The sequence below is a fragment of the Thermobia domestica genome, chromosome 13 (genome assembly GCF_964235325.1).
Source record: "Thermobia domestica chromosome 13, izTheDome1.hap1.1, whole genome shotgun sequence".
Taxonomy (NCBI): Eukaryota; Metazoa; Arthropoda; class Insecta; order Zygentoma; family Lepismatidae; genus Thermobia; species Thermobia domestica.
Genome location: NC_137466.1, coordinates 191,503,751 through 191,520,522, shown reverse-complemented (window position 1 = coordinate 191,520,522; position 16,772 = coordinate 191,503,751). Strand labels below are relative to the sequence as shown.

The 16,772-nt window shown below is 34.5% G+C and overlaps 1 protein-coding gene across 1 annotated transcript in view; it reads left to right on the top strand.

Moving 5' to 3' along the window:
• The window catches only part of LOC145667909 (uncharacterized), a 45,187-nt gene extending 30,555 nt beyond the window's left edge, over positions 1-14,632 (top strand). Inside the window, exon 10 of the mRNA XM_081735335.1 lies at positions 14,430-14,632. Coding sequence (XP_081591461.1) covers positions 14,430-14,556 — 127 coding nt within the window. The 3' untranslated portion in view covers positions 14,557-14,632. The remainder of the gene's footprint in view (positions 1-14,429) is intronic.
• Positions 14,633-16,772: the final 2,140 nt, after the last annotated feature.

The window sequence follows — 16,772 nt, the reverse complement described above, 5'->3', positions numbered from 1 at the left end:
ATATATTCAGTAATATCTTCTATCTTATTATATTTTAGAGTCCGACATCGCTTGTAGATTTTCCTAGACTTTCGTGACCTTTGATGCTTGTCCTCATACTCATCTGTTTTAGCCTTTCTAGGTAAACTGTACTTCACTTGATCCGCAATTGTAATATTTTCTTCTTCAGACTCCGTCAGTAAGCGGTAACTCTCAGAATCCGTTGGTATTGTTACAGATGCTTTTTTAGTTGTAGATTTCCTCTTAGTAAACTTTTTATTTCGCTTCCCAATATCCTGAGATTTATTAATATCTGTTAAACGACTACTAACATGATCTTGTGCCTTGGACGTGGAACCTGGTAGTGATTCTGTTGGTGATTGATAAAAGATAGTGTCCATTGTTAACATCTGGTACAAATCTTGGACTTGTTCTTTAGCTAAAATTGAAGAACTTTCATCATTCTGATGCTGTCGTTGTTCTAATTCTTGCTCCTTCTCCGAAATTTGGTCATTTATATTTAATTCTTTAATATCTCCATCTATATCCTGTAGTACACAAGCATACGCAAAATGATGTAATCCTGTACATTTGAAACATCGTTTTCCGAAGGCAGGACACCTATTTCTTGCATGCAAACGATGACAACTTTTGCATCGTGTAACTTGTCTACCACTTCCACTTAAATAACCTGACGGCATAGACCCTGCCGATGTTTGCTTTGAACTTCTGGGTGAGGAACTAATACTAGTGGAATAATCCGACCGAGTGCCTGTCTTCATCTTTGCTCTATTAGTTTGCATGAGATAGACCGGATGTTGATTGCGCTCAGTTGTAGTACTGAATACGGACATTTGTTGTTCAGTATTTTCAACAGCTGTTGCTATATCCATAACCTGCTGGAAATTTAGAGACTGTGAAGTTAAGATCTGTCTACGAGCAACATTATTTTTCATACCAAATACAAATTGGTCACGTAATGAATGATCCAAACAACTTCCAAAATTACAATAGGCAGCTTGATTTTTCAAAGTCATAACAAATTGTCCCACTGTTTGATGTTCCAATTGTGTTAATTGATGGAATTTGAATCTTTCTGCCATTTCATTTGCCTTGACTCCATAGTGAAGTAACAAGAGTTTCTTTAATTCGTCATACGTTTTTTTCTGCAGGCTTGTTTGGTGTACACAAATTTCGTAACTCTTCGTATGCCGGAGTACCCATTACTGCTAAAAATGTAGCAACCTTTCTGTCTTCGGGTAAGGCTGATGATAAAACCACCTGTTCAAAACGTTCTAAGTAGATCTGGATTCTCCCTGTTTCTATATCAAAGGGCTCGAAATTGCCAAAAGAAGCCATCTTGTTTCAGAAGCGTAACTTTAAATCCTTTTCGACTGCGCCAATTGTTACCGACTGCGCCAATTGTTACTCCTTTAAAATCAGTTAAGGTAAACTCTTGCTTTAATCAATCTTACAATATCAATCAATACCTTTTATTAATATCTTATGAACTCCTCCTTTACAACTTATAACATTTCTGTTCACTACTCCTATTCAAAAACATCTTACTTTTCATGATACTCTTATTACACACTTCAATATTAACATCCAATTTCTCTGACTTTACTCTCTCTAAAACCATACAACAATATTCTGACTCAAAATCTAAACTGACTACAATCAACTTGAATCGCTCCAAACCACATAAACAACTTACTTCATATATCCCAAATTATATAGCAACCATTCGCACTTCTTCTTCTACCTCGCTTTTTTTTCGGTACAGTACAAACACTAAAATACTTTCCGCCCTAAAGTCTAACTCAAGCCTATCCTCATTCCGTACCCTAAGCCTCATTTTATCTTATACCCTAACAGTTGTGTTCATTCATGTGGGGATTGTGACAGTTGCTGTGAAAGTTTTGACCGTTGGGTGTTACGACCGTTTTAGCATATGGCCGTTCTGTATACTTGTGTGAATGTTCTGACCATTGAGGCAATGACCAGTAACCTATGTGGGGATTTTGACTGTAGGTTAAGGCCGTTCGTACATATATGGAATTTGTTCATTTGTGTGGGCATTTTTTTTGGATATTTTTCGAATGAAGTGAAATGAAATCTTTCGTTTTGATGTTCCATGATTATTCCCAGTATTCTAAGGGAGGCGAGTGATTAAGGCAAGTAAATGATGATGGAAGAATTAGTGAAATTATAATGTGGGAGGAAACGAGAGTACCTGAGAAAATTCCACGGACACGATGTTGTCCGGCACTAACTTATTTGGACGAGAATCGAACCGGGGACCCAACGAATCAAGGGTAAGCACTCTGTCATTGAGACACCATGCCGACATGGCGTTTTAGCTGTGTGACCTACTTTCGTTCAGATCCAAGTTTCAACTATAAATCTTATCCTATAGTCTTGCTGCAGAGAAAAATAAACGTTTTAAATGCAAGAGTATCAAATAAAATATAATAGTAATGTTTCTATATTAGTGCTTATCGAATCTTTGGAACATAAAAAAAAAATAATTTAAAAAGAAGGGTAAAGCAGAACCAAAGCTTTGACATTATTTGAAATGAAATTTTTAAGTTTTACGTCCCACGGTTATGCCGGTTAGGCTCAAGGAGACGGTGATGATGAAAAATGAATGAAATGGTGGAATGAAGAAAGTGGGAGGAAACGGGAGAACCCCGAGAAAACCCACGAGCACGGTGCTAGTCCACCACAAAGTCCAGACGGCGCGAGCTGTGATCGAACCCGGAACTCCAAGCACCGGAGATGAACGCTATATCACTGAGCCACCGCGCCCCCCATTTGACACTATTTGATGATTTCTAGATTTTATTTTTATTTTTTTTATTTTTTAGGGAAAGAAAGAAAATTGAATTCATGTATTCTTTATATGAGCTCATTTTTAGTTAAAAATTGAAATACATAGCATCCTACATAGAATTCCTACATAAGTATTTAGTTTATAAACGGTGTATCACATTTTTAAAGGTAATTTTTATTTAATGGAACAAATCTTCAAATAGATTTACAAATTGTCATCTGCTCAAACAAAATAAATAGTCATAGTGGATAGAATCCGAACCAGAAAGAAAATTGACTTGAACCAGATGTTATTCTTCCCATTAAATCATATTCTCTTGTTATTCTTTGTGAATAACAAATGATGTTTATCTTAGTTATATCCATTTCTTAACAAGTGGACAAATAACACGTTTCTGTCAAAGAAAAGCCTTTTAACTTTACATAAAATCAATCTAATTATCCTCGGAAAAGAGACCACTTTAAAGCTATTGTACACAAATGAGTTTTTACTTCTTTTGTTTAGAACGCAAATAGAGTTACAGTCATTTTCACAGTTGTTTCTAAGTAACAGAAATGAGGTAAAATTAAATATTGAGTTTAACATTCTACGCTTCTGACTTTAGGTTATACTAGACGGATGATTAATTAAAGTGAATGCATTTTGGAATAATTCGTGGAATCAGAATGTGGAAGGAAACAAAAGAACATCGAGAAAACCCAACGAAACGATATTGTCTACCAAAACTCCCATGATCTTGATCGAATCAAGGAGTCCTTACTTCTGAACTTGTCTGCTAATGATAGTTTTTAACTTCATATCTCAAGTTATATTTCATATTTCAATAGAATTTTGAACATCATTGGTAGGATATCAGCTTTAATCGACGTAATCTGTATATTGTTTTGAAGATTAATGGTTGATGTAACACGTATGGAATATTTGTTTCCTAATTGTCTATGCATATACACACAGTGGCCGATCCAGGATATGATCAAGGGAGGGGCTAAACCATAGTTTGCCGCTTTATCCAGTGTAAAACAGGATTGAAGTCCATTTTATCCAGTGTATACCTGAGGGTCATGGGGGGAGCTATAGACCCTATAGCCCCCTTGGATACGCCTCTGTATATATATATATATATATATATATATATATATATATATATATATATATATATATATATATATATATATATATATCAAATTCAGTCAAATAAGGATACGAGAAATATAGCACGATAAAAACAATATACTAGCTGAATGAATTTCAAGCATATAATTCTAAAAGCTAAAAGTTTCCTCTTACAACTCAAGTGTGGATGAGATATATATACTCGTAGCTATATTCACATACTTATAAGAAATTGGCGAATGATTACGAAAGAATTAATGGAGTAATCTGGGAGGAAATGGGAGAAACTCTAGAAAACCAGCGGACATGATGCTGTCCACCACAAAACTCACATGGCTTAAGTGGAACTCCTTGCATCAAAGGTGAGAACTCTATCACTGAGCCACTCCTAAGGAGTTCTAGATATGAAATGATTGAACTATGAATTCTACATGGAATCTGTATCCAAACTTTGCTAAATGCTCTAAAATCTTATATATAATTTAATATTCGATGGAAATACCTGACCCGCTTAGCCGAATAATTACGAGTAATATAGTCTTGATCTTTTCTCGAGGCGTCTATTCTCGGTGTCGTGTTGAATTGTAAATGGTCGCCAGAGTTTCCAGAGACAAATCCTGTCATAGAACCTGATGTTTTCACTTCGTTTTATGTTCCATATTATTCTCTGATTGTTGAAGTAGTACAATACAAACTAACTTAAAGGCAAATATGAGGAAAATAAAAGTAAAAAGAATTTTTAATTTAAAGATTGTTACATGTTCTTAAGTAAAGTACAGTGAAATCTGTCTATGTTGGCCACCATCGGTTCCATCGAAAAGCGGCCAACTTAGACAGGTGGCCAACTTACAGAAAATAAGTGTGATTTGTGTATTTTTAGAATAGAATTTCTAATATTACTTGATTGTAAAATTTCAGTAAGCAGTGGCACGACAGCTACTTATAAATGATACATATAGAGTAATCATAAAAATATACAGTACTAGAAAATATTACTATAGTATGTTTAATATATATGCATACCTTTCTCTTCCTGAAAACTAATCTGGTATATTGGATTATTCGGATTGAAAACACAATAACACAAACAACCATGAAATAGAAGGTATGTACGCAGTTTATTGAAATTAATATTATAGCACACTTGAGTTATTCAGATTGAAAACAAGAAAAGCTGTTATAAATTGGGAAATTCATATGTAAGTTATATGACTTCTTTTCAGTTATTACTGAATGGTGGTTCATTCTAGACGTATTTGTTTTATTCTTTTTGGCAGATATGCACATTCTAATATTGTAGTTAACTATCTCTTGTTAATGAGCTAGAAGTGTTTCCCTCGGAGCAAAAGATGCTTTGAGAAAATCTTGAGGGAATTCATATCTCAAAAACTCCGCGCTATCTTTTGACAAGTCGACAGGTGCCAATAGTTGACAATTGAGATGGTTAGTTTTAATCTTGAGAATTTTCCGGAATTACCAAAGCTTCCCACTGATGAGATGAGCTGATATAGCTAATGGATTTACCAAAACAGACACGGTAAACAAATACGTACAACCATTCCTGAATTCCTGTACATGCTTTTTCTTATTCACATCTTCCTTCACCACCCTTTTATCAGAGTAGTCTTCTGGCCATTGACCTCCAAGAGCAAATCGCGGGAATCCTTGCTTCTTTTCTCCAGTCACAAACGGAACATCTGCCTCTCATATGGGAATTCGAAAGATTTAAGAAAATCAACAAAACGGTATTTTGCATGGCCAAGATACGCAGGTAAATTTATCATGATCATCATAGGATAAACATTGCTTCAGTGTGGCCAACTTCCAAGATAGACAGGTGGCCAACTTATAGAATAGTAAGTAACGAATGTCTTATGGGAAAATGCAGGTTCAAGACGGACTAGGCCAAGATAAGCAGGTGGCCAACTTAGAGAGGTGGCCAAGTTGACAGGTTTCACTGTACTAGTGTCTTGAGAGATCAGAAATTCAAGTCTTTCTTCGATTGAATCTGACGGTCTTCCTGTTTTCCATTAACTTGTCTCGTCTAATCTAGAACTAGTAGTAACAGGGTTGTCTAAACACATTAGGAAAAACAAAGATAATATTGAATGTACCAAAGTTGTGCTGCAGTGGTTGAAGGGAGGCAGTGGTGAATATGAATTGCTGCAATGGTACCCAAATTCACCCGATTTTAACCCAATTGTACACTTTTGACGTGTCGAACACATCGCGGACTTCACAAAAATTGAGTGCACCGTGCCTCCAACCATCTATCAAGGCCTCATTGATTCTATTCCAAACCGCATTGTTGCAGTTCTGAGAGTCAATAATAGGCATATCAAATGTTACTTAAGTGTTCATAGTGTTTTGGCTGGTCAGTATAAATTGTGTGGTCTATTAAATAATATATTTTCCTTCTTATAGTGAATGAAAAAGGCAGATTTGATTTTGGAGAACTAGCCAGGTGACATCAATTTCTCTAGCATAGTTTATTAGTATTTCTTCTCAATATATAGACGTCTACACATTTTTTTCTATACTTGTACTTCATGAGAACTTAAGCCCAATATTAAATTTTGCTTTGTTTTCTCTTCTACACATAAGTTCTCACACTCTCCTGCTAATATATTTATACGTAATCTTTCACGCTCGTTCTTAGTCACGTTCACAAAGTGTCCAATACAGGAAACAACATGGATCAAATCAACGCATGTACTTAGGTATATACATGAAAGATTCTGCTCTATACTGATCAAAGAGATGAATCATGCAAACAGTAGCTGACTCCATTATCACTGAGTCAATGAAGAAATAAGAAGCTCATTAGCAATAAGTAAATTTTTAGTAAATAATCTATCAAAAAAATTAAAACACAGTATTTCACTAATTTATAAATCAAATAATTCACTCAATAATCATTCACCCAGTAAGTAAACAAATCAGTATATATATAAAAATGAAAGTCGCTATGTTTGTGACTCCGTACCTCTTGCACCACCTAACCAATCTCGATCAAATTTTCAACATAAATGAAGTTCCGGATTGGGATGCTTTTTTTTTATCATTTCACTTTGAGGGTGCAACTTAGGGGAAGGAGAGGATATATATATATATATATATATATATATATATATATATATATATATATATATATATATATATCGGGTGTTGCAAAATAAGTGTTACAACTCTTGGGAGATGGCTCCTGCCACTGAGACAAGAAAAAAAGTTCTCTTGAACTTTCGGCTATCGGACATAGTTTCGGATCTACAAGATGCCGAAAGCGTGGGAAAATGACTTTCGGACGCCAATAGTTCGGAAACTATCCAACGTAAAGTGGGCGGGTAAAAAATTCACTGAAGAAGTCATACCTGTTGTATTGAATTTTGCATGTTTCACAATCCTACCATGCCTGCGCAAGGGATTCTCCAAAGGAACGTAGGGAGTCCCGGATAATCTGCCAAATGAAAATTGGTCTAAATGGATATGAATTGATAGTGTTTCTACCAGATAACAATAATTCGTTTGTATTAAGTCGATATCTGGAACAAATACAAAATGGCGGACACCTTCATGCCCGTTGTGTGTGGTTGCATAATCGCCAGGTACGGATGCTGGCCAACAGTGACGTTCTGAATATTAAGTGTAGCGAATTTGTACTCAAATGTTCTAGAAAGGCATTTGGAGTGTCGGTAGAGCACAACAGATGGAGCAGGGTGATTCACATGTTTGAAAACACTTAACGAAAAATGTCCAGAAAAAAATGCATTCATACTAAGTAAACGTTAGATCAAAGCATCGCTAATGTTAGGAATAGCATCAAGAACATGAAAGCCATTGCCAATTCACCAATAATATTCCATCAATCCGATGCAATATGATCTGCACGGTTGCATACCAATAAGGATGCAACAACTGAGGCCAAGTTGAAATTGTGCAAGGGGACTCACAAAAAAACTGGGTAAACTAAATGAATGTCAATAGTGGGATCGTATGATCGATATTGAAATGTGGCCAATGTGTGCGTTGATATCGACATGTAGCTAATGAACAAATGCCAACATGACCCAATACTGCTGGGACACCGTCTCACGTGCAAAAACTAGGAAAATAACGTTGTACATTCTGCTATTACATCTGGTGCATTTTTTGGTACAACGTAACTAGAACACAATTGTATCAATGTCCCTCTTTGTTTGGGACATTGTCGCACAGTTGACACATATGAAAAGAAATATCTTAATCCACTGTTCAAATTCTGATAGAACGTGAAAATAACAAACTTGTATCATGCCCCACGTCTTCTGGGACAACGTACTCGAAATATAGGAAAATACCTCCAGAAATTCGTATCTTACACACAGTGCACATGCCAAGACAAAGACGAAAATGAGCCAATATGATACATGTAACACTACAGCTGGAACACCATACATATGGAAAATAAAACGACATGAGAAATAGGAAGAAACGTCTTAAAGCTCTGATTGTTTACACCTGTTCCGTGGAAGTAACAAAATTAAACACACAAGCATGTCGGGAGGCTATACAAGAGAGCTTGCCAAACAAAGTGGATACTCCTCAAAGATATGAATACAGAGAAAGTGAGGCTCCCTGGAAGCCTCAGGGCTAGAGCGCTCGCTTTCGCTCCCGTGGCCGCAGTTTGCAATCCTACTGGAAGCCCATTGCCTCAGATTCAAGACCCGAGTAGTTATTTTCCTATTTTTCACACGTGGGACGGTGTCCCAGCAGTAGTGGGACATGTTGACATTTGTTCATTAGCTACATGTCGATATCAACGCACACATTGGCCACATTTCAATATCGATCATGCGATCCCACTAGTGACATTCATTTAGTTTACTCAGTTTCTTTGTGAGTCCCCTTGCACAATTTCAACTTAGCCTCAGTTGTTGTATCCTTATTGGTATGCAACCATGCACATAATATTGCATCGGTTTGAGAGAATATTATTGGTGAAATGGCAATGGTTTTCATGTTCTTGACGCTAATCCTTACATTTCCGACTTTTTGAACTCATGTTTACTGAGTACGAGTGCATTTCTGGGCATTTTTCGTTAAGTGTTTCCATACATGTGTATCACCCTGCTTCATCTGTTGTGGTCTACCGACACTCCAGAAGTCTTTCTAGAGTATTTGAGTACAAATTCGCTACACTTAATATTCAGAACGTCACTGTTGGCCAGCATCCGTACCTGGCGATTATGCAACCACACACAACGGGCATGAAGGTGTCCGCCATTTTGTATTTGTTCCAGATATCGACTTAATACAAACGAATTATTGTTACCTGGTAGAAACACTATCAATTCATATCCATTTAGACCAATTTTCATTTGGCAGATTATCCGGGACTCCCTACGTTCCTTTGGAGAATCCCTTGCGCGGGCATGGTAGGATTGTGAAACATGCAAAATTCAATACAACAGGTATGACTTCTTCAGTGAATTTTTTACCCGCCCTCTTTACGTTGGATAGTTTCCGAACTATTGGCGTCCGAAAGTCATTTTCCCACGCTTTCGGCACCTTGTAGGTCCGAAACTATGTCCGATAGCCGAAAGTTCAAGAGAACTGTTTTTCTTGTCTCAGTGGCAGGAGTCATCTCCCAAGAGTTGTAACACTTATTTTGCAACACCCGATATATATATATATATATATATATATATATATATATATATATATATATATATATATATATATATATATCAAAATGATCAAAACGATCGATATTAGTCCGGAATTCATAATTTTTGGGGTCACTGAGGCGAACAGTGATACTTCCAATGCCGTTTAAATGCAATTTCACCCCTTTATGTCCAAAATGAAACGTATTTTCCCCGTGCAAAGAACGGGTATTCTACTAATAAATATCTAAATTAAGAAGAATAAAATCAAAATTCAGATGTTAAGAAAACAACATTTGTGTTTCTTCTTTATTTATTTATTTATTTATTGTGTAGATAGTTCAGAGTTGGATTCAACTTGCGTCTAAATGCGTTCTAGCAAGATGTTAGTATGTGCAGTAGAAACAATTTGAATTCTGATTTGATTTGCTGTACAAGAAAAAGTTATACATTTTTTCCCCTTCATTTTTGGAACATTTTCCGGATAAGGCACAATTAATTGTCACGCAAAAAGAACACCAAGTTATCCAATTATGCACTACTGTTCGTGTAAATTGTAACACTAAGACAGACACGTACAAGCGTAGTTATACTATAGATTCCTTATATGGCTATACGGATATAATAATTTTCAGAACTAAACAACAGAGTTTAAGAAAAGCCCTGTATATTCTAATCATCCCACTGAAAGGTTAATTCTTCGTTTGTTGTACTAGTTCTTCGTTATTCTGTTGTACTAGTCATGTGAATTTATAAACATTCCTTCTTGCTGGTGCATTTTTCATGAATAGAAGTGTTTAAACAAGGGTGAACCAATAAAATCTGATCTTCCACATTTTAAAGGTTAATAAAAGAGAACGTATTGGAGATAGACAGTTGTTTCTTCAAAAATATAAAAATTGTATTCAAAACAGTTTGCAATTATTCTGTTCTATTGTGTGTTGAAATTGCACAGCAATTGACAACAAGATTATTGTAAATAGTACCCGATAAAACAACCCACTTTTTGATCAGTGGTAGCGCTTTCAGTGAAGGTGCAAGAGAAGTGAGGGTCATCGCTTCTGCTTACCTTTCCTGCAGTTTTTATTCGTCATTATGATTTGGTTACAAGCTCATCTCGCGTAGGCAGTCAAAATGTTTGTGAAAAACAGAAATTCTGTTATTACTATGCAAAGAGATTTTCGCTTAAAGTTTGCTATTCCACGTAGTGAAAATGTTCTTGATCGGAAGACTATCTTGCACTGAGTAGACAATTTCTGAACAACAAATGGAATATCAAGGCTGTGAGACAGTCTATTTTGCATTCCTCAGAACGTTCTGCAAGGAAGTATGTTGCAGCCATTGGGCTTCCTACGGAGAGTGTAAGAACAGAACAAATTAGAACAAAGCACAGTAGGACGTCGATAATCCGAACTAATTGGGACCACGGTGGTTCGGATTTTCAAATTCTTCGGACTTTCGAAAATGACCAAGAAAATGCCATTTAGGTTTAAATATCCTGTACGGTATGCTCTTTTATCGATATACAGTACACACAGTAATACAGTGGTTATACAGTACACACAGTAATTACAATACCGTTCGTAAGGCTACTTACATTTAATTTTATCAAAAGGAACACTGACCAAAGCTTAAAACCCACTGTATTTTAAATTATAATAAGTAGTAAGTAATTACATTTAATGTTTCGGAAGAATCTGTTCGTCCACTAAATTATACTGTTCTTGTAACTCACACTTAAAACTTAACTTGTATAGGCCTAAGGTAAAATAAAAATATATATGACAAACAATTACATATGAACGAGCTTTTGTAAAAACACTGACTTCACACAACTTTGTTTATCGCTAGTGCTAAGACAAAATATAAAAAGCTTTTAGGAACCGCGTTCTTATTTTTGACATTTTGGATTTTTGACTTTCGGATTATCGACGCTCTACTGTAATTACAAACTGTTTTCAATACCATTTTATATTTATATTTATCAGTAAACAATTTTCTATCTGCAATAATTTTTGTTTTAGTCGCCTTTCAAATGTGAGAGCTTTTTTTGGTCACCCTGTACATTCAATTAAAAATAAATCACAAGAATACTTCTACTTGAAGTAGCTTCATATTATTTCTTTATTTTGGTACCTTGTGGACTATTCTGAAATCCATTCACTTCCAGATAGGTTTACAATGTCCTAGTACAAATTAGATTTACTCACGAGACGAGACGAGACGAAAATTTTCATTATGATATGAGATAAGACAGAGCTCTTCCAATAGAAACAGATACACTTTCCAAGACAAGACATCACTTTAATACCACCTTTTCGAGACTAGATGCTTTCAACTCTTGTCTCACGTAAATCTAGCACAAATGTATCAAAAGTTACAGTAAAACATAGGTTATAATGAATATTACATTCACAAACATTTAAAACGTTTTCGGAGTATGACTATTTTCATATCAAAGACGATGTTAATAATAATAATAATAATAATAATAATAATAATAATAATAATAATAATAATAATAATAATAATAATAATAATAATAATAATAATAATAATAATAATAATAATAATAATAATGTGGCTGAGTATTCTTCCATAGAAGTAAAATATTTTTTGCCTTTTAGCAAAAATATTACTTAAATTAAAAATTTGATTGTTAAATATTGTAACGTTCCGCGTGTCTTCACATCATGCTGTAACCATGTGTGTACTACACGTGTTGGCTGTAAACAACTACAACGCAGACGACACTACGGAAGAGGAGTCGCCCACCATCGCCAACAGTCGGCAAGACGGAGATCGCCAAAGGTAGCCGACATTTTAGGATAAAAGACAGCAGCACGCCTTAAGAAGCATCAATCTCCACAGGTTGATCAAACCACCAAAAGCCCTAAGGCGCCTGGCCATTGGGAACACCTTACCCTCTCACGACGCTTGGTCAATTGATAGATACCTTTCCTAAAAGCCCTACGACGCTTGGTCATTGGGTTCCCTTTCTCTCTCACGATGCCCGGTCACCGACAGACACCTAATCACCCAAACTCATCCCCTCTCACGACGCCTGGTCAAAGAGAGTAACCTCACCTACAAAGCTCTACGACGCTTGGTCATTGGGTTCCTTCCACTTTCTTACCTAATATACTAGAGGAAACTACTAATTGTAATATATTTCTGTATTCAAGAGGATCTTTTATAATAAAAGGTGATGGGAAAGTCCAATCTCCCGAGTACGGTAATTGCTCTACCTTACATAAACTAAGAGAATTTTACAATATAGAGGGCACGGTGGTTCAGTGATAAAGCGCTTACCTCTTATGTGTGGGATCCCTGGTTCGATCTCTGCCTAAGTAAGTTTGTAGTGTACAACATCATGCCCGTGGGTTTTCGCGGGGTACTCCCACTTTCTCATTCCACCAATTCTTCCATTATCACTCCCTTGGTTTAATCATCCGTCTCCCTTAGCCTAAAGAGCATAATTGTGGGACGTTAAACTGAAAGATTTTATTTCATTTTTCATTGTTAGATATGAAAAATTAGATATAATGAAATTTCATTTTTACGAAGTAAGAAACACTTTAAAAAGTAGATTTGAAAAGGAAATAAGAAATAAAAGAAATATTAACAGTCCAGTTTATTTCACAATAAAGCGAAAAATAATTCCCCGCATAAATCAATGAATTAAAAAGGAAGATGAGACAGGTGTTGAACACCGGTAACATAGAAGAGTGGGAGGGTAAGACACTCCGACTTCCTGAAGCGAAGAACCCAAATTCATGACATAATACGGCATTTCACAATGTGAAACTATGGCAATTTCCAAATTATAGGAATCCAATACTAAAAACCGAAACTGATAAATGTACCACTTCAAGATTCAACAAAGAGATATCATACATAACGAGATGTAACCTTTTCTTCGGAATGCTGAGTTCATATGAAAAAAATCTCTATCTCTTATAGAGTTTGCTCTGTAGCGATCAAGTAATGAAACCAGAAGTGCTTACATCTATCAGTTCCATCTTATTTAAATTTCTTCCATAAAATTAAATATAACTAATTTATAGTTACTTATGTCTTTCTTTCCTTTTTTGTTATCTAATTTATTATTATTATTATTATTATTATTATTATTATTATTATTATTATTATTATTATTATTATTATTATTATTAATGTGTAATATGAGAAATGTATCAACATTAGCTCCCTTGAATCCAAAATCTGTAATTTTAAGAATGACCAATTGTTTTAAACTAATTTGGAACATCTACTTTTATCAGTACAGAAACATAAATTTTAAAGTTCGACAAACATTATTTGTTTTTTTTTTTTGGACAACGTATCTATTTTGAAACTAAAATATTTGGTGTAATATTTGACAATGAATTATTGTTTAATCCGATACTGTTTTATTTTATCATTATGTTTTTTCTTATTTCAATAGGTAGATTACATTGTATGCAATATGTGTTTATTTTTGTCTATAATAAGGTGCTGTATTTTTGCTATTAGGCTGTTCATGACACAGAAATGAACATTATTATTATTATTATTATTATTATTATTATTATTATTATTATTATTATTATTATTATTATTTCCTTACTTTTTAACTACATACAAAAGAGTGGCTTAGCTAGGAACTCAGGGAAAACGATGTCTCTCTTTTCAAGCATATGAGATAAACAGTTCGTACTTAATGAACTAGATTCTGATACATATGAAAGAAGTTCCACTTATCCTTTCATCCCAAATAGATCGTGGCTAAGCTACAGATGCAAAACTATCAAAGCGTATGTCTTATTAAGTATACAGTATGAGCTCTAAAGTTATTTTGATTTTTATCTTTGCAGACTTCGCAGACTAATCAAGATGGTTCCGAAGTGCAGAAACAATATATGCAATTGTTTTATGTCACATGGCAATAAGGAAGGAGGTACTCACGATTCAGTTCATATATTGAAGAGAATAAGGAAATAATGCTTATATTCATCTGATATTAGTATAATTACTATTAAATTGTCAAGGCATAGAATTAATTATCGTTAAGTTTATATATATAATTTCGAACTGTTATTTGCAAGTATATAAGGTTGTTAACTAAATAGGAGGTTTGAAACCAATAGTGATATTGTCTTCTAAATTTTTAGCAACACTAATAGTTGGCTCAACAATGGGGAACGGTAGGCTAACCAAGTACCAACGTTGACCCAACAATGGGAAAGGGTACGCTAACCAAGTATCAACGTTGGTCCAACAATGGGGAACGGTAGGCTAACCAAGTACTAACGTTGGCCTTCAACAATGGAGAACGGTAGGATAACCAAGTAGCAACGTTGGCTCTTCGTTGTAATTACTCGTTGGATATAAATTTTGGAAATATGATATTTGTATTTAGTGTGAGAATAATAAAAATGTTTAGTCAAGATAATTTAATAAAATTAACAAATAACTGGGACAAGAGAAAAACAATTTGTGTGTATATAATATTATTAATTTGTTCTTCCTTTTTTGCTGTGATGTTTGCAATATGCCAATATAATGATTTGAATTTAGTTTTGAGGTGCTATTATAGATGCAACAAGTCTAGGGATCTGGAGATTATATAAGATAGTGGAGGTTCTTTATTAACCCTATATTAACCAAGGGTTCTGTAGAAGTTACCGCATATAAGTAAGTTAATGTGGATTATTCCATTTGATATTAGTAGTTTAGTTCAACTAATAAAAAGACTAGTATATATATATATTGGGAATACGCATATGTTGTCTCCAATTTTGGCTTATCTTGACCACAGACCTTGGATTCTAAACGTATTGCTTCAGGGTTGTGTAGCTGTAGGCATAACACTTTGACATTCAGAAGTAAAGCGTCAATTGTGTAGATCCAAGTTATTTCAATTATGATCAATTATCATTTGTATTAAACATGATTTACTTTAATAATGATCGTTTGAAAATGCAAAATTGGACTTAAGGTCACTTGGCATCTAACTCCTTCGTTTGCGCATTGAAATTTCAAATAAAGCTTGAATAATATTTTCAATAGGCTTTTGAAAAAAATATCTTTGATCTATCGTATGTAAAACTAGAATGATTTCTTTTGAAAACTTCTTTTGTTAATACCTTCTAAGAAAAACCTTCGTACAAGAAGTTCACATTTAATACATATATTTGTACAAATTAAAAATTTCAAATGCTTACTAGATATATCTATCACGTGCAGCATACAGTCCAAAAGTATAATGAATACAAAACACATTTCTTACCATAGGACAGAACATAATAATACTTAATATCTACCAAAGACGCTCTTTATATATTAGATGTCTCTTATATATATTTGAATATTCCATTGTAAAATTATATGAGACTTCTGAATTAAAGCAACAATTTGTGTACAGTATTGAGAGTCTTAAACCAAAATATAGGGAAGTATATTCTTCCCTCATTGGACTACTCATTCCAAAGACAATTGAACAAGAATACTTGCCATTATGACTCCATTTTTGTACATGACTTCAACATCATCACACTTTTAAATAATTTTGTTGAGGCTAGTAGACAAGACATTTCCAAATGGTTGTTCTATGGCGTAGGAGCAAGCATTTATGATTGAAGAAGGTGTTTAGATAAGAAATTGAACAAATGAGGGGAAATGACGAGGCAAGGTAGAATAATAAAGCAAGTGTAGCCAGTGTACGAATAGTTATTGAGCCACAAGTAACGTTTCTACAAAAGCACCGACTACGCCATCGATGTTTTTATTTACCTCTCATAGCTTTTATTAACACCAGCTTTCCTAACTGGATTTGCTCCTTTATCTCTCGGTGTAGTTTGCTGAGAATGGAAGAGGCAAGAAAAGACGTTGTCACACCGCAGCTGGTTGGAAATGACTGCACTAGTTTCATGGTTTTGTATGTGTTTATGTTTGTTTGTGATTGATCAGACAGTAACGTCCTTTCCAGCACTGAGACAATACGAGATTGTTTTAATGCATCATGAGATTAAGATGAAATACATCACAATTTAAATTATGTTCTTTGTCTCATACAAGATGATAGTAATTAATGATAATAATACAAAAATAATTAAACTTCAATTAAGGTATGTATTTGAGTGTGTAGTAACTTTCATATGTTCTAACACTGTTTTACAAATATCTTTATCTGAATACATGTACACGAGCTGATAATG